At 46.0% G+C, this 25,248-nt stretch overlaps 1 protein-coding gene across 3 annotated transcripts in view; it reads left to right on the forward strand.

Annotated features, from left to right (window-relative positions):
- MLLT10 (MLLT10 histone lysine methyltransferase DOT1L cofactor) overlaps window positions 1-19,121 on the forward strand; it is a gene marked incomplete at both ends in the record, with an annotated part of 141,344 nt that extends 122,223 nt beyond the window's left edge. For all 3 annotated transcript variants that reach the window (XM_080717092.1, XM_080717093.1, XM_080717094.1), the window contains 7 exons: window positions 1,910-2,064; window positions 5,773-5,961; window positions 6,383-6,471; window positions 6,608-6,957; window positions 8,112-8,208; window positions 15,231-15,416; window positions 19,077-19,121. In XM_080717092.1, coding sequence (XP_080573218.1) covers window positions 1,910-2,064; window positions 5,773-5,961; window positions 6,383-6,471; window positions 6,608-6,957; window positions 8,112-8,208; window positions 15,231-15,416; window positions 19,077-19,121 — 1,111 coding nt within the window. The remainder of the gene's footprint in view (window positions 1-1,909; window positions 2,065-5,772; window positions 5,962-6,382; window positions 6,472-6,607; window positions 6,958-8,111; window positions 8,209-15,230; window positions 15,417-19,076) is intronic.
- Between the last annotated feature and the right edge of the window lie 6,127 nt (window positions 19,122-25,248).

The following is a 25,248-nucleotide window of genomic DNA, read 5'->3' on the forward strand; positions in this document are numbered from 1 at the left end:
TCTCCTTTCTCTGTAAACTTAAAATAACACAGAAATTATTCCAAACCCTTAGTGCCTGAAATGTAATACTCTAAATTATCCTGGCATAATGTAGTGTTTGGAGAGGGATATCAAGCTGTATATAGCAGATGATGTTTGCATATTTTTTTAAGAAAACCATATTAAGACCATAGCAAGAACTTCATAACAACTGTGGGTTATTCAGAAGACCTGGATTGTAGTACAGCTCTGTCATGTACCAGCAGTGTGTCTTTGAGCCAGTCACAGAAACCCCATCTTTTCTTATTTGGAAATGGAGCCTGTAGCCCAGGTTTTTACTTCTTGCTGGGTTGTTGTGAGAGTACATGCATTAATCATGCAGAAACGCTTTGGAAATTGAAGCTCTGTACAGATGTATTATAGTGGAAAAGAGGCTGGAGACCAGAAGTGGCCCCTTTTACTACCTCGACAAACGTGGACAGGGAGTAGTATTAGTTTTGGAAGGGTTAAGTGGTTATCATTTTGGAAATATTTATATAATGGATTTATATTAAAATTGGTTTGTGCCGGGTGTGGTGGCACACACTTGTAATCCTCGCGCTTGGGAGGCTGAGACAGGAGGATCGCACAGGTTCGAGGCCAGCCTCGGCTACTTAGTGAGGCTCTCAGCAACTTAGTGAGGCCCTGTTTCCAAATAAAGTATAAAATAGGTCCGGGAGTATAGCCCGGAGATAGAAGAGCCCCTGGGTTCCACCCCCAACACCCTCCCCCAAATTTGGTTCGAACTTAATGTTTCTTAGTACTGAAGGTACTCGACAGTAAATAGTTTTACCATATAACAAGTAACTGCTTCAAAGTTGTTAAAGTTTTCTTTTTGTTCTCTTTGTGTGTGGGAAATTAGGGATTGAACCCAGAGCCTATACGCTGAGCCACACCCCCAAGCCCAATTTATTTTTTTATATTGAAGCAAAGTCTAAGTTGCTGAGGCTGTTCTTGAACCTGTGATCCTCCTGTCTCAGCCTCCCAAGTACTGGTGCCACCAAGTACCTGTGCCGCCATGCTGGACTTTTTGCTGGTTTTTGTTTGTTTGTTTGCTTGTTTTGGTTTTTGGCAGGTCTGGGGATGGAACCCGGGGGATTTGACCTCGAGTTACAACTCCTGCCCTATTTTTTCTTTTTTATTTTGAAACAGGGTCTCACTGAGTTGCAGAGGGCCTCACTAAATAGCTGAGGCTGGCCTTGAACCTGCGATCCTCCTGCCTCAGCCTCCCGAATGAATGCTGGGATTACAAGTGTGCACCACCATGCCTGGCTTTTTTGTTGGTATTTGATGTAGATTTTTCTGTTGGTAAGTTTAGGTGCCTTTCTCGGTATTGTAATTGTTGTGTGTTATTATTACAGGAGTGGTAGGTCTCTTTTCTGACTATTTTAAAGTCCTTCTAATCATGTCTTTTCCCCTTCATCTTAGAAAGCTGTACTTGTACCCAGCCCCCCACGCCACCCCAGGCTGGGGACTGAACCCAGAAACATTCTGCCTCTGAACTACTTGCCGGCCCCATTTTATTTTAAAACAGGGTTTCTACACTGCTGAGACTGATCTCAAACCTGCGATCCTCCTGTCTAGGCCCCCACTGCTAGAATTACAGGCATGTGCCACCACACCTGGTTCAAACCTAGTTCTTTACAGAGTATTTCAGGGATTATTGGTGTTGTGTCCATATTTTCTAATGAACTAGTATGATCGGTTACTCACTTTTATAATTTGGGGAAGATTATAGGGTAGAATATAGTTTTATAAACCCAGGAACATAATAAATACTTCTGGCACATAGACTTTGGGTTTTACAACGCTTGTATGGGGAGTGAGGGTCAGTGTAAGGTAAGAAATCTTGAGGTTCTCTTCTTAACTTGATAATTAATGTTTTCAACAGATCTCCTGTAAGCAGTTTACAGATTCGCTATGATCAACCAGGCAACAGCAGTTTGGAAAATTTGCCTCCAGTAGCAGCCAGCATAGAGCAGCTTTTGGAGAGGCAGTGGAGTGAAGGGCAGCAGTTTCTCCTGGAACAGGGCACTCCTAGTGACAGTAAGTGCCATCTTCGTGTTTTTAAAAGGATGTTTGGATGGGAGGACGATGGATGGACGAGCAAATGATTGCAGGTCACTTGTTACTCAGAGTGAATACACCATGACAAAGTCTAACAGTGGTGTAGTAGATTCTTTCGTTTAATAACATTTAACAGTATGATCTTGTGAAAGTTTTTGTTTTTTTTTTTTGTTTTTTTTTGTTGTTGTTGTTTTTTTTGCCTGCCGGTCTGGGGATGGAACCCAGAGGCATTTGACCTCAGAGCTACACCCTGTGCCCTAGTTTTTATTCTTTACTTTGAAACAGGGTCTCACTAAATTGCGGAGGGCCTCACTAAGTAGCTGAGGCTGTCCGCAAACCACAGTCCTCGGGTCTCAGCCTCCCGAGTGCTGGGATGAGAAGCGTGCTCCCCACGCCCGCTCTGTGAAAGTTTCTGAAAGTTCTTTAGTGTCTCATTAGGATGTGGTGAGAAGCTGAGTGGGGTGTTGCATACCTGTAATCCCAGTAGTAGGAGGCAGCAACTTAGTGAGGTGAGACTGTGTTTCAAAATAAAATGGGGTGTAAATCGAAGATAGAATATGCCTGGGTTAAATCCCCAGTACCACAAAAAAAAGTGGGAGTAAGAATGCCTGTAGGAGCCAGGCATGGTAGTGCTAGCACGTTTCTAATCCTAGCATTCGAGAAGCTCAGACAGGAGGATTGCAGATCTCGGACAGCCTCAACCACTTAGTGAGGTCCTTTGCAACTCAGCGAGACCCTGTTTCAAAATAAAGAATACAAAATAGGGCTGGGGCCGGGCGTGGTGGCGCACGCTTGTAATCCCCGCGCTTGGGAGGCTGAGACAGGAGGATCGCACAGGTTCAAAGCCAGCCTCAGCTACTTAGTGAGGCTCTCAGCAACCTAGTGAGACCCTGTTTCCAAATAAAATATAAAAAAGGTCTGGGAGTACAGCCCGGAGGTAGAAAGCCTCTGGGTTCCACCCTCAGTACCACAAAAAAAAAGGTCTGGGGGTCTAGCTTGGAGGTGGAATGCCCTTGGTTCCATCCCCAGTACAAATGGGGGGAAAAATGTACCTGTATCATATATATTCATCATGTTGTGTGAGGATTAAACAACATGAAAAATACAAAGAATACTGCCTAGAGACTATTAGCAATTTATTAATATTGGGCTTTGGTACTGATTTATGAAATTACAAGAGCTCTTCTCTTAGTGTTTAAAGAGAACTTGCTCATTACTAGTTTTTTTATTTTATTTTTTTTGGTGGTGGTACTGGGGTTCCTGGAAAGCCTTCTACCTCCGGGCTGTACTTCCAAACCTATTTTATACTTTCATTTGGACAGGGTTTCTTAAGCCAGCAAGGCTGGCTTCGAACCTGCGTGATCCTCCTGTCTCTGCCTCCCAAGTGCAGGGGTTACAAGCATGCACCACCACGCCCGGCTCTAGTTGCTGTTTTAATACTGTGGATTGGACCCAGGGGCACTGCTTCTGAGGTACACCCCAGCCCTTTTTACTTTGAAACAGGCTCTTGCAAAGCTGCTGAGGCTTGCCTCCAGCCTGCAGTCCTGTCCAGCCTCTAAGTACTGTGATTATAGGTGTGCATCGCTGTGCCCCGCTTAGAAAACACACACACACACACACACACACACACAAAGGTATTTAGCCAAGTAGGAGCAGCTATTTTAATCTTACAATGTAGAGGAGGAATAATAGTTAACCAATATAGCAGGCGTGATGGTGCACGCTTGTAATCCCAGTGCTTGGGAGGCGGAGACCTGAGAATCTCGGTTCTCTGACAGCTCAGCTACTTAGTGAGGCACTTCGAACTTGATGAGACCTTGTTTCAAAAGAGAGTCAACAGTTGGGCTGGGGTATAGCTTGTAGGAAGAATGCCCCTGGGTTCAATCCCAGCACCACACACACAAATAATAATTACCAAATTACTATATGTATAGTGTACATTATGTTTACCATGTACTTATTAAATATATGTTGTATGTACATATTCATTATCTTTATGGTACTAGGGCTATGAGTGAAAAATACTGGAAAAAAAGAAGAACCAGATAGTAAGGGAAAAACATAGATGGTTTTCATTATTTTGGGGGTAGAAACTTCAACTGCTTTATTTTATTAAAACAAAACTTTTTATTGCTAGTGAGTCAAGTGCCATAAAGTTGGCATTTTTATGAATGGTGCCTGACAAAAAATGCTAATTGTGAGGAAATTCATGCAGGGATAATCCTTTAAACATAGCTGGAGGACAGGTTTAGCATTGCCTTGCTGCATCTCATTTGGGTGCACTAAGGGTTTCTTTGTGGCATCTTGAAGAGGAGGGATAAAGTTAAATCCTTGGGAAATGACCATGTGTGCCTGTACCAGTTGAGTTGTGGCTTTTAAAGGCCCTGAGGTCATATTAAGAAAACACAACTTTTAAATACATAGTTTTAAAAGTGTCCATCACCGAGGCTAAGCAGCAAGTCTCTGTGTAGTCTTGGGAGGAGTTGACACAGTGCGGTGATGGGGCAGGATGGGAAAACCTGTTTGCAGATGATGCACCTGTCTCAGAGGGGGAGGTGGGGGTGCGAACACAGCACTCCCTGCTGGGGGCCTGAGCAGCAACATGCTGAAAGCTGGGACGAGGCTTCCGGCTAGGTTCTTAGTTGTCACCCTGCGGCCCCTTGCTGGGGAATGGAACCCAGTGCCACTCCTGCGCTAGTTCCCCAGGCCTGGCACGCTTAAACCGAGCAACATAAAAGGGGTGCTTCTTTCCTATTGTGAATACAACTTTAATGAAAAGTCATGGCAAACACTTGTCATGTTTACGATTTTATTTCAAGGAAAATAAATGGTGTGATCATTTTTCTTTGAGAATGGAAATTAACTGAACCTGGTAGGTTTGGGGACATGTACCAACAAAGTTTCCAGACGGTACATCTAGGAACATTCTCCCTTTATGCTTATATACATACAGATCATAAATAGGGGCCGGGGTGGTGGCACACACTTGTAATCCCAGCATTTGGGAAACGGAGACAGGAGATTGCGGTTAGCAGACAGCCTCAGCTACTACTTAGTGAGGCCCTTTGGAACTCAGTGAGACCCTATTTCAAAATAAAGAATAGGCCAGGTGTGGTGGCGCACGCTTGTAATCCAGCATGTGGGGGGCTGAGACAGGAGGATCGTGGTTTGCAGACAGCCTCAGCTAGTTAGGCCCTTTGCAACTCGGTGAGACCCCGTTTCAAAATAATGAATAAAAGCTGGGCGTGGTGGCGCACGCTTGTAATCCCTGCGCTTGGGAGGCTGAGACAGGAGGATCACATAGGTTTGAAGCCAGCTTCAGCTGACTTAAGAGACCCTGTTTCCAAATAAAATATAAAATAGGTCTGGGAGTGTAGTCCAGAGGTAGAAGGCCCCTGGTTTCCATCCCCAGTACCACCAAAAAAAAAAAGAAGAAGAAGAAGAAGAAGAAGAATAAAAAATAGGGCTGGGGGTATAGCCCCGAGGTAGAATGCCCCTGGGTTCCATCCACAGTACTACAAAAAAAAAATAAAAAAGAAAGACTATAAAGTAGGGCTGAGGGTATAGCTCTGGAGGTAGAATGCCCCGGGTTTTATCCCCAGTACTGCAAAATAAATAAGCAAATAAAATTCTTGTACCTGGATATGAGCTTATCATAATTGAATAAAACCATCCAATGTTTGCTAGTTTTAGGAATGCTGAAGTCATTACACCAACTTCAAGTTGAAAATCGAAGACTAGAGGAACAAATTAAGAACTTGACTGCCAAAAAGGAGCGTCTTCAGTTACTGAACGCACAACTTTCAGTGCCTTTCCCGACAATAGCAGCCAACCCTAGTCCATCTCATCAGATGCACACGTTTCCAGCACAGACTGGTAAGCATGCAGATATTTGCTTTATAGCTAAGGAAGACTTTCAGCGTCATTGTATATAAGTGAATAATAATTGGTCACCAGTAATATGAAGATACAGCAAAGGAATGATGAGTTGTTTTTGAAGGGCATGGAGAATCCTATTAAGTGATTGACTTGAATTTGCTCATGTTTATTTCACACATAGTTTAATGGTGATATTTATTTAAATATGTAGTGATCTCATTGACATAAATATGTAGTATTCGATAGATACAGGTTTTCATTTGTTTTTTGTTTGTTTTTTGTTTAAACTGGTCTTAAAAATAGCAGGATTTAGTATTTATTTTTCGTACGGGTTTCAGTATAAGCTCTTAGTTAAACCTTTACTCTTATGCAATGCAGTTTAACAGGGCAAATACGTTTTTGTCTTTTGCTGTTCTAGCTCCTACCACTGATTCCTTGAATAGCAGTAAAAGTCCTCATATAGGAAACAGCTTTTTACCTGATAATTCTCTTCCTGTATTAAATCAGGTAATTTTTGTGTGGTTATATTCATTTGTGTATTTTACTTGTGAACAATAATATATTACATTAAATTGTTTAAAATCATTTGAAACAGCTTTGCTGTGCTCTTTACAGCTTAGATCTCTGTTCTTCCATACTTTAGGACTTGACTTCCAGTGGGCAGAGCACCAGCAGCTCGTCAGCTCTTTCTACCCCACCTCCTGCTGGGCAGAGTCCAGCTCAGCAGGGCTCTGGAGCTGGAGCCCAGCCGGTCAATGGAGTGGCCGTGGGGCCACTAGCTGGCGGAATGCAGACTGTAACATCCACCATTCCTGCTGTGTCTGGAATAATTGGAGCTCTGCCAGGTAACCAACTGGCAATTAACGGCATTGTAGGAGCTTTAAACGGGGTTATTCCCACCCCTGTGACAATATCCCAGACCCCTACCCCTCTGACCCACACAACTGTACCACCTAACGCTGCACATCCAATGCCAGCCACACTGGCTAACAGGTAAGAAACTTAAATATATATGCTTTTTGTTTTTGTTTTTTTGTTTTTTATTTTTTATTTTATTTTTTTGTTGTTTTGTTTTGTTTTTGTTTTTGGTGGTTTTTTGGGGGTTTTTTGTTTTGTTTTTGGCGGTGCTGGGGATGGAGCCCAGGTCCTGCTGTGGGCTGAGCAAGTGCTTCACCACTGAGCTGCACCTCAGCCCAGATTGGGGTTTAAATGCAGTGTAGCACCAGTGTTGTCCATGCCTTAGATTGGGACTTGAAATGTGTTTCTTATAGATGTACTCTAAGATAAGTCTACCAAAACTTGAGTACATTGATTTAAAAAACATATAATTAAAGCAAAATTAAATTAGCTCCAGCAACAAAGTATTAAATATGTTCTGTGCTAAAGGTTTCACTCTTGATCCGTGATGTCTGTTTTTAAATATTAATTTCTCATCCCTTGTATATCGTATTCATGTGTCACATGTTCTTAAGAAAAATAGTATTAAAATGGTGATCACATGATACTAGTTTCTTAAAATTTAGTATTATAATTTTGTTAACTTCTAAATATTTTTATATACTTACCTTGAATTTCCAGAAGTAAAATGTAATGGTTTCATTGTACCGGAATTTCATTTGGATGTTTGTTCAAAATAAGGGGAGTAAAACCATATTCTTATTAAACATTTCGGGGAAATAATTTCAAATGGGTTTGCAGTGGGTACTAGTAAGCTATTTCTTCTGGCTTTCTTTTCATTGGAGGTTAATTTTACTGACTGTTGGGACCACTATCAAAAGTCTGGGTTAAAATAGTAGCGTGTCTGGATTCTGTCTTTCTTGAATATATGTGACTTAGCAGGGGTTAAGTTATCCTTGAATAATCAAAAATAATTACATGTGCTTTGTTATAAACACATGTAAATTCCTATTCCAGAAGAAAGTTTGTGCCTGCTTGGTTTATAATAAGACGAAAAATAAAACACTTGACTATGTGAATTCTTGCATTATATGGAGAAAAATAATTAGAGCATGATTGTTTTCAAAAAGTATTCTGGTTAAACTTGTTAATTTATTAAATATTCAGCTGAAAAGTTGTCTTTCATTTTGCATTTTTAAAAAGCCATTAGAAGCATATAGTGGAAAGTAAGCATTTTAATCATTTTTCAGTGCCTCAGGACTAGGATTACTTTCTGACCAGCAAAGACAAATGCTTATTCATCAGCAGCAATTTCAGCAGTTGTTAAATTCTCAACAGCTCACACCAGTAAGTTCTTCCTTTTGATATTTGATTTGTATCAGGAGCAAGTGTTCTAAGCTCTAATAGTCAGTGTGGGTATTATTGACTGTATAATCCAAAAGGTCTGTCTTACTGTTTTGTGGATGATACACCACTGCTGACATAGCCCTCGCCAGCGTCAGAAAGTGTCATGGCTCTGGCGTTAAAACAGTGAGACTAAGTCTTGTGTTTTCATTTTTGAGCTTCATTTTTGACAGGGGAGATAGACAGTATGTGATTTTTTGTTCGTGGTAAATGCTAAGAAGAATAAAATAGTATAAAGGGAATAGAGAACGGCACGATGAGGGCCACTTACATAGGTAGTGCTGGGCATGGAAGCCAGGGCCCTCTCATGCTAGGCCCGTGCTTGGCCGCTGAGCTTACTTCCCCTGCCTCAGTGCAGACCATTGTGGATAGCATTCAGCCTCTTTACAGGATGACTGTTGAGCAGAGACCTGCGTACAAGTGGAAGGAGTGTGCATTTCTAGCTATGGGCGAGATGGTACAATAGAGGGAGAGGGAGCCACTGTAAAGACCTGGGCCTGTGTTCCAGGATGGAGCAGGGAGAGACGGTACAATAGAGGGAGAGGGAGCCATTGTAAAAGACCTGGGCCTGTGTTCCAGGATGGAGCAGGGAGAGACGGTACAATAGAGGGAGAGGGAGCCATTGTAAAAGACCTGGGCCTGTGTTCCAGGATGGAGCAGAGGTAAGGGAGCGGGTGCTGTACAGAAGTGTGCGCTTGCCCTGTGACAGTGCAGGCTGATGGAAAGCCATTAGGCTTTGTATTAGTATTGGTGGTGCTGGGGATCCAACTTAAGGCCTTGAACATGCTAGGCAAACACTTTACCATTGAGCTGTACAGCCTAGCCCTTTTATTTATTTATTTTTAAACAGAGCCTCACTAAGTAGCTGAGGCTGGCCGCAAACCTGTGATCCTCTTGTCTCGGCCCCCAAGTACTGAGATTATAAGCATGTACCACCACATCTCACTACATCCCAGCCCTTTGTGAAGTAGAGTATCACTAAGTTGCTCAGCTTGGTGACACCATGCTTGGTCATTGGTGATTTTTCTCTCTCTCTTTTTTTTTTTTTTTTTTTTTGCGGGTCTGGGGATGGAACTCAGGAGCATTTGACCTCCAAGCTACACCCCCTGTCCTATATTTTATTCTTTGTTTTGAAACAGGGTCTCACAAAGTTGCGAAGGGCCTCACTAAGTAGCTGAGGCTCTCTGTAAATCGTGATCCTCCAGTCTCAGCCTCCCAAATGCTGGGATTACAAGCGTGTACCCCTATGCCTGGCTTGCGCACTCTCTCTCTCTCTTTTAAAACAAAACCTTTCTATTTAGAAATTTTCAAGTGTACCAAAAGTGGAAACTCATAGCATACTGATGCCCACACACCCATTATAGTATCCCAGTTTTGTTCATCTTGTTTCATCTAGATCAGATAGTTTTTTTTTGGGGGGGGCGGTTGTTTTAAGAATTGGGAAAGTTTTAGCCAGGCGTTGTGGCACACACTTGTAATCCCAACATTTGGGAGGCTGAGATAGGAGGATCATGTTTCATGGACAGCCTCATCTACTTAGTGAGGCCCTTTGCAATTTAGTGAGACTCTGTTTCAAAATAAAGAATAAAAAATAGGACTAGGGGTGTTGCTTGGTGGTAGAATGCCCGAGTTCCATCCCCAGTACCACAAAAAAAAAAAACAACAAACACACATGAATTGGAAAGTTTTGAACCCAATAATAATGTCTAATGCTTTCTATTTTTGTAAGATTAGTTTAGCTGCTATGTAGAGAATAGCCTGTGTTGGGAGGGGAGATTGTGGCAAACATAGAAACGGAGGATCGGTCCCAGTGCTACAGTAGTCCAGACAGGTCTTGGTGTCAAAATAGTGTGGCCTAAGCCAGGCAGGGTAGTGCACACCTGTAATCTCAGTACTTGAGAGGTTGAGACAGGAGGAAAGAGCCGGGCGTGGTGGCGCACCCTTGTAATCCCAGCATTCGGGAGGCGGAGACCAGGGGATCACAGTACATGGACAGCCTCAGCTACTCAGGCCCTCTGCAACTCAGTGAGACCTTATTTCAACATAAAGAATATAAAATAGGGCAGGGGTGTGGCTCGGAGGTCAAATGCCCTTGGGTTCCATCCTCAGACCCGCGCAAAAAAAAAGAAAGAAAGAAAAGGAAAAATAAAAAGGGCTGGGGAGGGCTGAGAGTTCTAGCTCAGAGGTCAGATACATCTGGCTTCAATCCCCCGGAGGATATAATAATAATAATAATAATAATAATAATAATAATAATAATAATAGGAGGAGAAGGAGACATTGGATATTGTGAGCCATCTAGAGATGATTTAAAGTATCAGGGAAGAAATGTATAAGTTATATGCAAGTACTATGCCATTTTTTATATAAGGGACTTGAGCATCCTTGGATTTTGATGTCTTGTGGAGTACTGGAGGTAATTGCCCATGGATATCAGGGGATATTCTCACTCCTAAGTTTAAGGAGGTTTCTTTTTAAGGAGCTGGGGTTTGAACCTACGGGCATTCTGCCTCCAAACTATACCCCCAGCCCTATTTTTTATTTTGAAACAGGTTTTCACTTAAGTTGTAGAGGGCCTCTCATTAAGTAGCTGAGGCTAGCCATGAACCTGTGATCCTGTCTCAGCCTCCCAAGTACTGGAATTAAAAGCGTGTAATGCCACACCTGGTTTAGGTTTGGGGTTTCGGTTTAGAAGTTCATGTGAATATCAACCAGGCCATTGCATGATGGGAGCCTTGGGTAAATGCCAGGAGAGAGCGTGAGCAGCCTGAGGCTTTGGGCCCGACACATGTGCCTGATGCGAGGCCTTCCAGAGAGGAGTGCTGCGAGAGCCGAGCCTGGATGCTGGGAAGACACGCCAGGCAAGGATAGGCAGCAGGGTGGCCAGGGAGTGGGGAGGCGAGAGAGGCGTTCAGAGAGAAGGCGTCCAGAAAGGGAGGTGCCCCCCATGCACAGTGCTTCTGGTGGCGTAAGAAATGACCATTGGGTTTGGTTGCATGAAGCTTTCTGGGAAAGGCACTTTAAATGTAATTGGAGTACAAACTTCATTAACTGGCTCAGAAGAAAATAAGAAAAAAAGGAAGACAGAATATAGACAAACCGACATTTTTTACCATAAAAAAACGCAGGCTGCAAGGGGGCTGTTTTTGATTACTTTGAAAATTACAGTGAGCGTTCATGGAGATGGAGCATCTCCTGGTGTGTGGGGAGAGGGAGGGCTCCAGCAGAGCAGCAGCGCTCTTGGGTGAGAAAGAAGAGCTTCCATTGTGGCAGCAGCAAGCAGACAGCTGTGGGTGTTGTTACAGAGGATATTCCACTTTCAAGTCTTGGATTTTTTTCTTCTGGCGTGCTGGGAATGGGATCCAGAGAGGGTCTTAGGCAGGAGCTTTACCACTGACCTGCACCCCCAACCCAGACTGGCCTCTAACTGCAATCCTCTCACCTCAGCCTCCCGAGTAGCTGGGATTGTACATTTTCTTATTTGGAGTTAGAAGTAAAGTCACCAGGATGGCTGGGCGAGGTGGCACATGCTTGTGATCCCAGTATTTGGGAGGCTGAAAAAGGAGGATCATGGTTTGCAGACGGCCTCAGCCTACATAGTGAGGCCCTTTGCAATTCAGTGAGACCCTGTTTCAAAATAATAAAAATAATAGGGCTGAGGGTGTAGCTCAGAGGCAGAATGCCTCTGGGTTCCATCCTCAGTACAAAAGACAAAAGGCACTAGGGATGGGGTTATAGCTCAGTGGCTAGAAGTAGAGACCCTAGCAGGGTGAGCCAGGTAGATGTGCTGCTGGTGGCTGGAACAGAGAAGTGAGAAATGAGTGTGTCGGAGGAGGACAGGAGCGTGAGGTCCACGTGGAGTGGGCTCAGCCGTCAGCATCAAGCGAGACCATGCGGGCCCGGGCAGGTGTGTGACTTTATTTGTAGCGCACTTCGTCTAGTTGCACGACTCGGGCAATTCGTTGTTTAAGTAATACAGGTATTTCGCCATCCTTTGTCTATGAATTTTTCTTAGAATATGTACTTTTTCACTTTCTTAGAATATGTACTTTTTCACTTTCTTAGAATATGTACTTTTTCACTTTAGTAAAACCAGTACTTGGCAGGCTGAGACAGGAGGATCGCCGGTTCAAGGACAACCTCAGCAAGTAGTGAGGCTCATCAACCTAGTGAGACCCTGTTTCAAAAATAAAAATAAGGTGTGGCTCAGAGGTAGAATGCCCCTGGGTTTAATCTCTAGTACTACCAAAAATGTACTTTCTTACTTTAGTGAAAAATAAATTGATACCAGGCGTGGCGGCACACACTTGTAATCTCAGTATTCGGGAGGCTGAGACAGGAGGATGGCAGTTCGAGGACAGCCTCAGCTACTACTTAGGCCCTTTGCAACTCAAACCTTTTTTCAAAATAAAGAATTAAGAAATAGGGCTGGGAGTCGGGCGTGGTGGCTCACGCTTGTAATCCCAGCATTCAGGAGGCTGAGACAGGAGGATCGCACAGGATCGAAGCCAGCCTCAGCTACTTAGTGAGGACCTCTGCAACTCAGTGAGACCCTGTTTCAAAATAAAGAATAAAAAATAGCTCGGAGTTCAAATGCCCCTGGGTTCCATCTCCAGTGCTGCCCAAAAAAAAAAAATTATATATATATATAATTAATTGTTTTGATCTTGGATCATTTTCACTATTACCATTGTGACAGACAGATTATAGTAAAATGTGATCTTACCTCTTGCCTCATCTTAATAAACACCAAAACCGTTGAATCTTTGCCAAGATTTTCCTCTTAGGTAATAACACATGTACATTTCTAGAACATGGTAAGGTAGCTTTCAACATAATTTATTGCCTAGACCATGAGGATTTCTTGTTTTGTTTTTTGTGGAACTGGGGATGGAACCCAGTTATACCTCCAAGCAGCACCCTCAGTCTTTTTTTTTTTTTTTTTTTTTTTCCTGTGGTGGTACTGGGGGTGGAACCCAGGGGCTTCTCTACCTCTGGGCTACACTCCCAGACCTATTTTTTATTTTAATTGGAAACAGGGTCTCACTAAGTTGCTGAGAGCCTCACTAAGTAGCTGAGGCTGGCTTCGATCCTGTGCGATCCTCCTGTCTCAGCCTCCCAAGCACGGGGATTACAAGCGTGTGCCACCATGTCCAGCTTGTATTTTTTTTTTTTAAGGGTCTTATTAAGTAGCTGAGGCTGGCTGCGAACCTGCGTTCCTCCTGTGTCAGCCTCCCAAGTACTGAGATTACAAGCCTGCACTACCAGGCCTGACCTTTTTTCTTTGCCATCCAAGGTAGTAAGGTAGAATCCACTCCGTAACAAGCATTGAGTTTAATGTAGGCAAGAATGTTGGTTACGAGGCACCCGTAGATCTCCATCCTAAGATGCCTCTGGCTTGACGCCTCGTCTTCAGCCGCAGCCCTGCTTCCCTGTGTGCTCTCTCTCCAGGCGCTCATTGCTGAGTCCCATGCCCAGTTCTCATTCTTCAGAGAACCTGGCCTGGCAATAGCATTTGACAGAGTCGATCGTTTTCCTCCCTTTTGAGACACTTTGCCCCCAGTTTCCATGATGCCAGTTGTCTTGCTTTTCTTCCTACCTACCTGTCCCTCCTCGGCTGGTGTTGGGGATTAAGCCCAGGAGCATTCTACAGTCAAGCTCTTCAAGCTCTACCCGGCCCCTGAAGTTGCTGAGCTGGCCTTGAACCTACATCCTCTTCGGTCCCAGCCTCCAGTCCTGGGATTGCAAGCGCCACTCACCTGCTGGCTCTTCCTTCTCTGCTGCTTTCCCTGGTCTCCCTCTCTCCTAGTGCGCAAGGCCACAAGCATCTCTACATACCTTTGTGTGCTCAGATTTACATCTTCAGCCCAGGCCTTTCTTTGGAACTTATTTCTGGATCCAACCGCTTGCTCAGTAGTATCTCCACTTACATATTTTAAAAGATCTTTCAAACCCCAAAATCCAGCTGCCCTTCCTCCACAGATGTGCCCTGTCCCAGCTGAGCAGGTGGGGAGACTGCAGGCGGGCAGGCAGGCTGCTGGCTGCTCTGCAGGCCCGTCCCCGCGGGCTTGGCCCTGGCTGCCCGGCCGCCTAGACATCCCTCCCTCCCCAGCTCAGCTCCGTAGCTCAGTGAAACCTGCCGTGACCGCCCGCCCCACCAGGCTTTCTCGCATGCACTTACCAGTGTGAGCAATACTTACACTGTAATATTTTGTCTCTCCCTCTGCCCCAGGGTGGGGGCTCAGGGACTGCATCTCAGTGCTCAGGAAAGCAAGGCAGAGAGTGTGCCGCTGTGGAGTCCATCATGGCGCCCAGACGCGCACTCCGCCAGGCGCCCGCCCTAAGAGCCTTTGCGCTTGTTTTGAGTTTGAACAGAATTGTGGGAAGGGTTTGGTTTGTGGTGTATTCTAAATTAGATAGAGGTGAGTGACTTGTCTGCATTGCTGCTCTCTTTGATCCTGGAAGTCCAGTGTGAATAGACGGCTCCCGTATATTTGCCCAGTTCTGAAACCAACCTGTTCACTGATGATACTGACTCTATAGTAGATGGGGATGATATAGGACCGCCTGGTTTTCTTAGATGAGATAAGATAATAATTGCTTCCTTTCATAGTGTGAATGTGACCTTTTTGACTTGGGGTTTGTTTTTTCTTTGGTCTTTGTTTTGTTTTGAGTTTTTTTCGTTTCTGTTTTGTTTTGTTTTTTTTCTGGTACTGGGGGTTGAATCAAGGACCATTCTACCTCCAGGCTATACCACCAGCCCTTTTTATTTCTTATTTTGAAACAGTCTCACTAGGTTGCTGAGGCTGGCCTTGAATGTGTGGTCCTCCTCTCTAAGCCTCCCATTATGCCCTGCTGCGACTCACATTTAAATTATATTAAAGGAAACAAGTAGGAAAGACAGCTGAATTCTGAACTGCGAGTGTGTGCCTGGGAGCTGACTGCTCTCCGTGGTTTTGCCTCAGGACCAGCACCAGGCCTTCCTGTATCAGCTGATGCACCAGCAGCAGCAGCAGCACCCGCCAGAACTCCAGCAGCTGCAGATTCCCCTCAACAACCTGCTTGCTGGCACGCAGGCGCCCCCGCTGCACCCGGCCACCGCCAACCCCTTCCTCACCATCCACGGGGACGGCGCAAGCCAGAAAGTCACAGTAAGTGTGTGCTCTGTTTTCAAACGCTTTCCCCCACAGTTTCCACGATGCCGGATTGTCTTGCTTTTCTTCCTACATAACTGGCTCTTTCTCCCGACCCCCGCGCCCCTGGTGTTGGGGGCTAAGCCCAGGAGCACTCTACCATCAAGCTCTCTCCACCCAAGTTGCTGAGCTGGCCTTGAACCTGCTATCCTTGGTCTCCGCTCCCAGTCCTGGGGTTGCAGGTGGGACCACTCGCCCTGCTGGCTCTTAGAAGATCACATTGCCTTTAGCCCAGTATAATTTAGCCTTTTCCCAAGTGATAATGTTTTAGTTAACAAGTTAACAGAACATTTCAGTGAAAAAACAACAGTTGTGAGCCAGGTGTGGTGGTGTGTGTCCATAATCCCAGTACTTAAGGAGGCTAAGACAGAAGGATCACAGGTTCAAGGCAGCCTTGGTAATTTAGTGAAAGCCTATTTAAAAGAACTGGATATAATAGTTTTCCTTTTTAGAAGCTTTAATTAACTTGCCTAATTATAAAAGGCTACTCGTTTAGGAAATATTTCTATTATGATATGGAGTGCTTTCTCTCTCTCTTTTCTTTTTTTTTTTTTTTTTTTTTTTTTTCTTTCTTTTGCAGTACTAGGAGTTGAACCCAGGGGCATTCTCTCTGAGCTACATCCCCAGCCCTATTTTTTACTCTTTATTTTGAAACAGTCTCACTAAGCTGCAGTAGGCCTCACTGATTAGCTGAGGCTGTCTGTGACCTGGAATTCTCCTGTCTCAGCCTCTCAAGTACTTGTATTAAGTTGCTGTGGCTGGTCTTGAGCCTTCACTCCTCCTGTCTGAGCCTCCCAAGTGTGCCTTCTACCTCCGGGCTATATAGTCCCAGACCTATTTTATACTTTATTTGGAAACAGGGTCTCACTAAATTGCTGAGAGCCTCACTAAGTAGCTGAGGCTGGCTTCGAACCTTTCTGTCCTCCTGTCTCAGCCTCGCTTGGGGATTACAAGCATGCCCCACCACACCCAGCTCAGAATACTTTTTAAAAGAAAATAAATTGCATTGTAATCCCCAATGCTTCGTAGGCGGAGACAGGAGGATCGCGCTGGTTTGAAGCCAGCCTTGTTGGCTTAAGAGACCCTGATTCCAAATAAAAATATAAAATGGGCCTGGGAGCATAGCCCAGAGGTAGAAGGTTTTCCAGGAACCCCATTACCACCATAAGTAAATAAAGTAAGTAAATAAGTAAATAAATAAGTAAATATTGCAATCACATTTTTAGTGGATATCACTATCTTACTCTTTCAATATAAAAGTAAAGCCGGGCGTGGTGGGCACTCTTATAATCCCAGCCTTCTGGAGGCTGAGACCAGAGGATCGCGGTTCGCGGACAGCCTCAGCTACTTAGTGAGACCTCTGCAACTCAGTGAGACCCGGTTTCAACGTGAAGAATACAAAATAGGGCAGGGGGTGGAGCTCAGAGGTCAAATGCTTCTGAGTTCCATCCCCAGACCCACAAAAAAAATAAAAATAAAAAAATAAAATGAAAGTGAAGGTGAATTAAGAGTGGGTGCATGAACAACAAACTACATACTGTGGCGCACGTCTTAAGGCTGTTTCTTTTTATTAATTCTGCCCTTCAGTAGGGTTATTGTACTGGAGTATAAATGTTTCCCTAATGTCTAGTTGAGGGCAGAGCCCTGGTAGAGGAAGGATACGGAGAGAATAACCTCAGTAGGCACGGGGAGGGGAAGAGTGAGGCCAGAGGGGAGCCGTGCCAGGAGTCGTGGTTTGTGCCGTTCCCAGCACTTGTTTGTTTGTTTTTGTTTGTTTGTTTGGTGGTACTGGGGTTCCTGGAAGTCCTTCTACCTGTGGACTACACTCCCAGACCTATTTTCTATTTTTATTTGGAAACACGGTCTTCGAACCTGCACGATCCTCCTGTCTCCGCCTCCCAAGTGCGGGGATTACAAGCATGCCCACCACGCCTGGCATTTCCCAGCACTTTTGTAATTTACTATTCTTCTAGTCTTCAAAACTTAGTTTTTATTTAGTAAGAAGAGCTGATTGAAAAAGTAGGCTATTTGTCTTTCGTTACTTAACTCCTCAGTTCTTTTGTTTGTCCTTACTTTTCCAATTCTCTAGTGTGAGTGCTGTTGCCATAAACCTTGTTACCTAAGTCTCTCCAGTGTTTTACTGACATAGGAAAAATCAGTGATTCCAAATTAACGTAGACATTTTTGGAATTTTTTTACTCCCGTGTTAAAAGCACATCTCTTTAGAGTTACACAACATGAAATGTATTTTTTAATGGAGGAACCTCATTAATAATATAAAAAGAGTTGGGCATGGTGGTGATACAGGAGGATCATGGGACAGTCTCAGCTATTTAGGCCCTCCACAACTTAGTGAGGCCTTGTTTCAAAATAAAAATTAAAAAAAAATAAAAGGCCGGGTATGGTGGTACACACTTGTAATCCTGGCGTTTGGGAGGCTGAGACAGGAGGATCGCACAGGTTCGAAGCCAACCTCAGCTACTTAGTGAGGTTCTCAGCAACTTAGAGACCCTGTTTCCAAATAAAATATAAAAAAGAGGTCTGAGAAGTAGCCTGGAGGTAGAAAGCCCCTGGGTTCTACCGGCGTTCTACCTCCGGTACCCCCCGCGCCCCCCCCACCACCCCCCCCCCACACACACACACACTTCTATATAGCAGCACCAGTTAGCTACTAGACCTGGGCTTGTAAATAATATGAAGTACCTACTACGTGCCAGGCACCCTTGCTTGGATGTAGTGGCATATGTTTTTTCAATCTCATTTATAATAATAAGCAGCAATTGTACATTTTATAGCAAGAGAAGAGTCAAAGAGGTTGAAGCTCAAAGGACAGATGGGGCCTGGGGTAGCGCCTGCCCTGTGACTCCGTAGCCCGTAGGCCTCGTCCGCGTAGTATGTGCCGTGTCCCACCCTGAGGGATGTTGGCTCGGGAGGACCAGTCGCTCCTGAAGAGCTCCGTGCTCCACGTGAGCACCGCCTCTTTCATCTTTGCACTGCCTCATTGGATTATTTTATTTTTGCGGGTCTGGAGATGGAACCCAGGGAAATTTGACCTCCGAGCTACACCCTCTGCCCTATTTTTTATTCTTTATTTTTAAGCAGGGTCTCACTGAGTTGCAGAGGACCTCACTGGAGGACCACGGTCCTCCAGTCTCGGCCTCCCGAATGCTGGGATGACAAGCGTGCGCCACCACGCCCGGCTAATTTAATGTTTTAAAGGTATCTACTCGCCGGGCGTATCTACTAAAGCTGGTTATGGTGGCGTATGCTTGTAATTCCAGCATTTGGGAGGCTGAGATAGGAGAATTGCAGGTTTGTGGCCAGTAAGACCCTCTTTCAAAATAAAAGCAAAAATCAGGCTGGGGGTCAAGCTCAGAGGTAGAAAATACCCCTGAGTTCTATCCCAAGTCCAGCAAAAAAAAAAAAAAAAAAAAAAAAAAATAGTATTTACTAGTAAATTCATGTCTCTGTGCTAAAGAGTAGCCATGCCGACTTACAGAGGGGAAAAGGCTTAACTATGCATGCTTCATCTCATTTACATTTTCATTTTAGAGACTGTTGCCTCAAGTGGTGGCCAAAACCAGTGTAACTAATGCCTCTGTGTTCTTTTAACTGCAGAGACTTAGTGATAAAACGGGGCCGGTAGCTCAGGAGAAGAGTTGACGCTTGAGAACCGTCCCAAGCCTCTGTCCTGCCGCCCTGGCCCTCCGCCTGGCCGCCCCGCCGCGCAGGAGTACCACCAGGAGGCGCACAGCGGGCCGCGGGGCGTCCTCGCGGGCTCCCGGGCCTCGTTGCTTTGTTGCACTGAAATGGACTTCCCGTCTCCCATCCCCGCCCCTCACCAAGGTTTTGAACTTTTAAAGAAAATTTAATAACTTTTGTCAATGAAATAATTTACATGCAATGAGTTTATCAACCCAAGAAAAATTTAATATAATTGGTGCACAACTAGTTTTGTTATACATTGGAGCTAGGACTAGCAAAACTAAAGACTTGTTTCATCTACAGATTTCCTGTACACATCGGAACATAAAACGTGATCTTTTATTTTGGTTACAGTATGCCTGCTCTTGTCAGACCTTGGAACAGTCCAATTTCTTTTGGAGATTTTATTCATTAAATATTGCAGTTATATAGGTCATGAACTGGGACTTTGCAAACTTTTTGAAAAATTTCCTTCCTAATAAGATTTGGCCAAGTTTGGTAATCAAGTCAGGATGGTAATGTCTGCTTCTGCTAAAGTTTTGGTTTTTTCTACATGCTTTTTCTTGAGTGTTAAGACCTAGTCATATTTTAAAGAGACATTAGTTGAGCCGAGGCTGCTGGGGGAGCCTGATCAATCCAAGCAGAACTTCCAGAAAGAGGCCACTCTGGGAACTGCTGCAGGGTCTGGCCTTAACCAAGTGCCTATTAGCACCTCCCCGGGTCGACACCTCTCACCGCAGAGCCCACCAAGCCGCCGTCAGACGTAGCAGGATTTGGCCGCCCACCAGCAGCGTCCCCGCGCTCACGCCTTCACTGAAAACCTATTCCACTGTAGGTAGCGCAGGCAGGAACGGCTGCCTGCTCTTTCTCCACTCGCGGGTCACAGCATGAGTGGACTCGTCAAGGATATATATTTGTTTTATTTTAAAAGCTTCTTATCACTAACCGTTCAAATCACACGCGCACACACACCCAGCTGGCCACTACCATTCCCACAACAGGTGTGGCCTGTGTTACAGGCCTTCCGTTGAGAGCCACGCTCTGGCTGCAGCAGTGTGGCAGAGTACTAAGGGAAGCCGTTGGGGCCGGAGCCGTTGATCTGTCTCAGTCGTGTGAGTTAGTGGAAAAGCCCCAGCTGTGGTTAGACCTGCACTGTGGACCCAGCTGGGAGAACGCGTCAGTTCTTCAGTATGTCTCTTGGTTAAACATTGCACAGTCCTTACCTCATTTCTGTAAATAAGGTTTTGTGAATCTGTTTTGTATTGTGAAAAATTCATAAGATAACATTGATATTTTGATTTGTAATATTTCTAATTGGTAGATTTAATTGAAAATTAAAATTAATTTATTTTTATATGTTCAGGGGAATTTTAAAGAAAGTCAAACCTTTTGTAGATAATTAAAAATCAGTGTGGTTTATTTTACCTACTTAACCCACTGATTGTTATTCTGTAACAATTTGTATAAATGGTAAATTTTGAATGTGTTGTTATTTTACTTAGATGTAAAATTCCACATGTATTAAAATGTACAAAGTTTTTGTTAATAAAATTTAATAATGTTCATAACTCTGTGCCCTGTGTGTGTGTGTGTGTGTGTGTGTGGCCAGCAGTTGTAAGGCTGCCCCTGAGCTACATCCCCAGCCCTTTTTTTATTTTGAGAAAGGGCCTCAAAGTTGCCAAGGCAGACCTCAAACCTAAGCTGCTGCTGTCTCAGCCCTACAGGCGCCCAGGTTGCAGGTGTGCTCCCCCGGGAGCCCTTCTTATCTGGAGTCACGTGAATTGTGCTCGCCGGGGCCTGTGTTGGGAAGGCCGGCCTCGAGCGACCCAACCCTACAGCCAGGGAGCACTGGAGGAGCTGGCCCGCGCCTCCTCGCCAGGTCACGTAGTTAGCGAGCGGGCTCTGCAGGAGGCGTTCACGTCAATCCAGCGCTGCTTCATCTTGAAAGCCCAGAATTGGCCTGTGCCACTTTTGGAAAACACAAATGTCGGCCAGGCGTGGTGGCACACGTTTGTAATCCCCGCGCTTGGGAGGCGGAGACGGGAGGATCGTGCTGGCTTAAGAGACCCTGTTTCCATATAAAAATATAAAATAGGTCTGGGAGTATAGCCCGGAGGTAGAAGAAACCAGGAACCCCAGTACCACCAAAAACAAAAAAGAAAAAGAAAAAAAATACAAATGTCTAGTGGGGTATGGTTGGCAAGTCTGAGTAACATTATTTTGATCAGTATGTTGTGAACTGTGGTGTGTGTATGTGAGAGAGAGACAGAGACAGAGACTGGGGATTGGACCCAGGGACCTAGCTCTATTTTTTTACATTTCAAAATAGGAGCTCACAAAGTTGTAGAGAGCCTGAGTGGCGCAGGCTGGCCTTGAACCTGTATTCCTGTCTCAGCCTCCAGAAGTACTGGAATTAAAAGTATGTGCCACCATGCCCAGCTTTGTTCTTTATTTTGAAACAAGGTCTCACTAAGTTCCTGAGACTGGCCTAGAACCTACAGTCTTCCTGTCTTCGCTTCCCAGGTACTGGGGTTACAGGCTTGTACCACCACGCGCCTCCAGCATTCACATTCATGCGGATGGTACTGGGGATTGAACCACTGAGCTACACCCCCACGGCCTCGCTAAATTGCCGGGCTGGCCTCAAACTCGCAGGTGCTTGCCACCATGCCCAGGTTTTTTTTCCCCCCAATACTGGAGATTGAGCTCGGGCCTTTGCACACATTAGATAAGTGCTGTACAGTTGAGCCATACTCCCTCTCCCCAGCTCTTGTGTGTATATTTTTATTTTTGTGGTACTGGGGATGGAACTCAGGAGGCATTTTACCTCCAAGCTACGTTCCCATCCCTATTTTTTATTCTTTAATTTTGAAACAGAGTCTCACTGAGTAGCTGGAGCTGGGCTACGAACCATGATCCTCCTGTCTCAGACTCCTGGATGCTGAGATTACAAGTGTGCGCCACCACTCCTGGCTCTTGCATATATATTTTTAAATTTAAAAAGTCAGCCGGGTGTGGCGGTACATGCCTGTAATCCCCGCGCTTGGGAGGCTGAGACAGGAGGATCACACAGGTTCAAAGCCAGCCTCAGCTATTTAGTGAGGCTCTCAGCAACTTAGTGAGACCCTGCTTCCAAGTAAAATATAAAATAGGTCTGGGAGTATAGCCCAGAGGTAGAAAGCCCCTGGTTTCCACCCCAGTACCACCAAAAAAAAAGTCTTAACCTAAGCCGAGCGTGGTGGCACACGCTTGTAATCCCAGCTTTTGGGAGGCTGAGACCGGAGGATCAAGGTTCGCGGACAGCCTCAGCTACTTAGTGAGGCCCTCTGCAACTCAGTAAGATCCTGTTTCAAAATAAAGAATAAAAATTTGGGCAGAGGGTGTAGCTTGGAGGTCAAGTGCCTCTGGGTTCCATCCCCAGACCCACACACACAAAAAAAAGGTCATAACCTGCCAGGCGTGGTGGCGCACACTTGTAATCCCCGCGTTTAGGAGGCTGAGACGGGAGGATCGCACAGGTTCGAAGCCAGCCTCAGCTACTTAAGGCCCTTTTTCCAAATAAGAAAATATAAAAATAGGTCTGGGAGTATAGCCCGGAGGTAGAAAGCCTCTGGCTTCCATGGACCCCAGCACCTCCAAAAAAAAGTCATAACCAGTTTTTCCCCCAGTACTGGATTGAACCCAGTGGTATTCTGCTCCTGACCTCCATCCTCAGCCGCGTGCACACGTGTGTGTGTGTGTGTGTGTGTGTGTGTGTGTGTGTGTTTTGCTGGGTATTGAACCAAGGGCATTCTACCCCTGAGCTATATCCCCCAGCCTGATTTTTTATTCTTCATTTGAAACACGGTCTCACTAAGTTGCAGGGCCTTACAAATTGCTGAGGCTGGCCATGAACATGTGATCCTCCTGTCTCAGCCTCCCAAGTACTGGATTACAGGTGTGTGCCACCACATCCACTCTCCCACCCCCTCTTTAAACAGGTCCTTACTAGGTTGCTGAGAATCTCGCTAAGTTGCTGAGGCTGTCCTTGAACCTGTGCTCCTCCTGTCTCTGCTCAAGACCTGGGTTTACCAGTGTGTACCACAACACCTAGCTTATTTTTTAAAAATTTTTATTGGTGCATTGTATTTATACATCATAATAGGTAAAAAAAACTTGTGTGGATATACATGTACACATCACCTAGCCAGCCCCCACCACACTCACTCCCATGCTTGACTACCATGGGAATAAGTACATCCTATGCTTTAAAGAGCCCCCCCCCATGGCTTCTTTATTTTGAGACAGGGTGTCGCTAAGTTGCCCAGGCTAGCCTTGAACTCGCTATCCTCCTCCCTCAGCCTCCCAAGTTACAGGTGTGCAGTCCCATGCCTGGCATCCTAACCAGTTTTAAAAACTTGAGCAAGCCGGGCGTGGTGGCGCACGCTTGTCACCCCAGCATTCGGGAGGCTGAGACCAGAGGATCGCGGTTTGCGGACAGCCACAGCTACTTAGGCCCCCAGCAACTTAGTGAGACCCTGTTTCAAAATAAAGATTAAAAACTAGGGCTGAGGTGTGGCTCGGCGGTCGAATGCCCCAAGTCCCATCCCAGTACTGCAGCAGAGATAGTCATAACGACGATGAGAGGGAAGTGGCTCGTAAGACTTTAGAGGTGAGCTCTGCCACGGCGGCATCCTGCCCGCGGCCACCCGTGCCCACCTGTGTGGTGCCCGGCGGGCAGCAGGCCCTTTCCTTGGTGCGGGCAGGCCGCGCTCCCCAGGCAGCCGGGGAGGGGGCGGCAGCCCCGTGGTCTGAGTGGGTTTGGGGCTTGGGTCACGGCGCTTGCCCAGGACTCAGGTCGAGCCCGTTCTAGGCCTGGCTTCATTGTGGGAACCGCGGCGCCGCCCGTCTCCGCCGGCCTGGTAGGGGACAGGAGGTCCACGGCGGCCAACATCGACGGCCAGCACCTCAATTCCCCATCTGAAAGGGTCACAAACTCTGTGAGGTCTGCTCCCCACTTAACAGAGGAGGAGAGCAAGGCGTAGGGAGGTCGCATAGTCACACACTGCCAAAGTGAAAACACCCCAGGAACCCAGAGGGCCAAACGGGCGATTCTGGAGGAAGCAGCTCCCTAGAGCCCTCTCCCCAGACCCTCCCCCAAACTGCCCTGGCCTTTCCCAGGCCTGAGGAACAGGCGTGCTGGCACTCGGGAGGCTGAGACCGGAGGATCGCGGTTCACAGCCAGCCTCCGCTACTTAGTGAGGCCCCCTGCAACTCAGTGAGACCCTGTTTCAAAATAAAGAATAAAAAATAGGCCTGGGGGTGTAGCTCACAAGTAGAATGCCCCTGAGTTCCATTTCCAGTACCGCAAAAAAAAAAAAAAAAAAAAAAAAGAAAGAAAAGAAAAGAAAAAAAAGTCCATGTGGCCCCAGATGGGGCTGCACCCAGACTAATCAAGACTGCAGTGCGAGGCGGCCGGCCATGGGGGCGCGGGCACTTGGGAGGCCGAGACAGGAGGACGGCGGGTTCTCCAAAACGTAGGGACGCCCTCTGCAACTTAGTGAGACCCATTTCCAAATAAACAGAATGGGGCTGGAGATATAACTTGGAGTTAGAATGCCTCCAGGTTCAATCCCCAGTACCCCAAACAAAACAAAACAAAAGACCTGAAGGTGCAGAGGAACTGAGTAAAGAGCCAGAGAAACCTCAGCGGGCCGGGGAATCTGCCGCGCACGCCGGGAGGATTCAGATGAGATGGTGCCGCGAGTCTGGGGCCTTGGCAGTGACCCCTGCGGGACAGGCCGGGGAAGGCGGGGTCCCAGCAGCGCGCCCAGCCCCGGGCTAGCCGCTGCGTGTAGCTGGGTCCTTGGCCTGGCGTTGACGGCTGTGCTCTGGGGCCTGGACTGGGAGGCGCCGCGGCCCCCCGACAGTGTGATAGTCCTGCTAGTGTTGCCGCAAAGACTCCGCCCCAGGACTGGGCCTGAGCCTGTTGGGGTGAGCTCTCAGCTCAGGAACTCGGGGTCTGCATGGCCATGGCTAACATAACAAAAGAATTGCAGCACACGCCAGTCAGAGACATGGACAGAGGTTTATTTGGGCAAAGGGG

Source organism: Muscardinus avellanarius (assembly GCF_963383645.1).
Source record: "Muscardinus avellanarius genome assembly, chromosome: 20".
NCBI classification, from domain to species: domain Eukaryota; kingdom Metazoa; phylum Chordata; class Mammalia; order Rodentia; family Gliridae; genus Muscardinus; species Muscardinus avellanarius.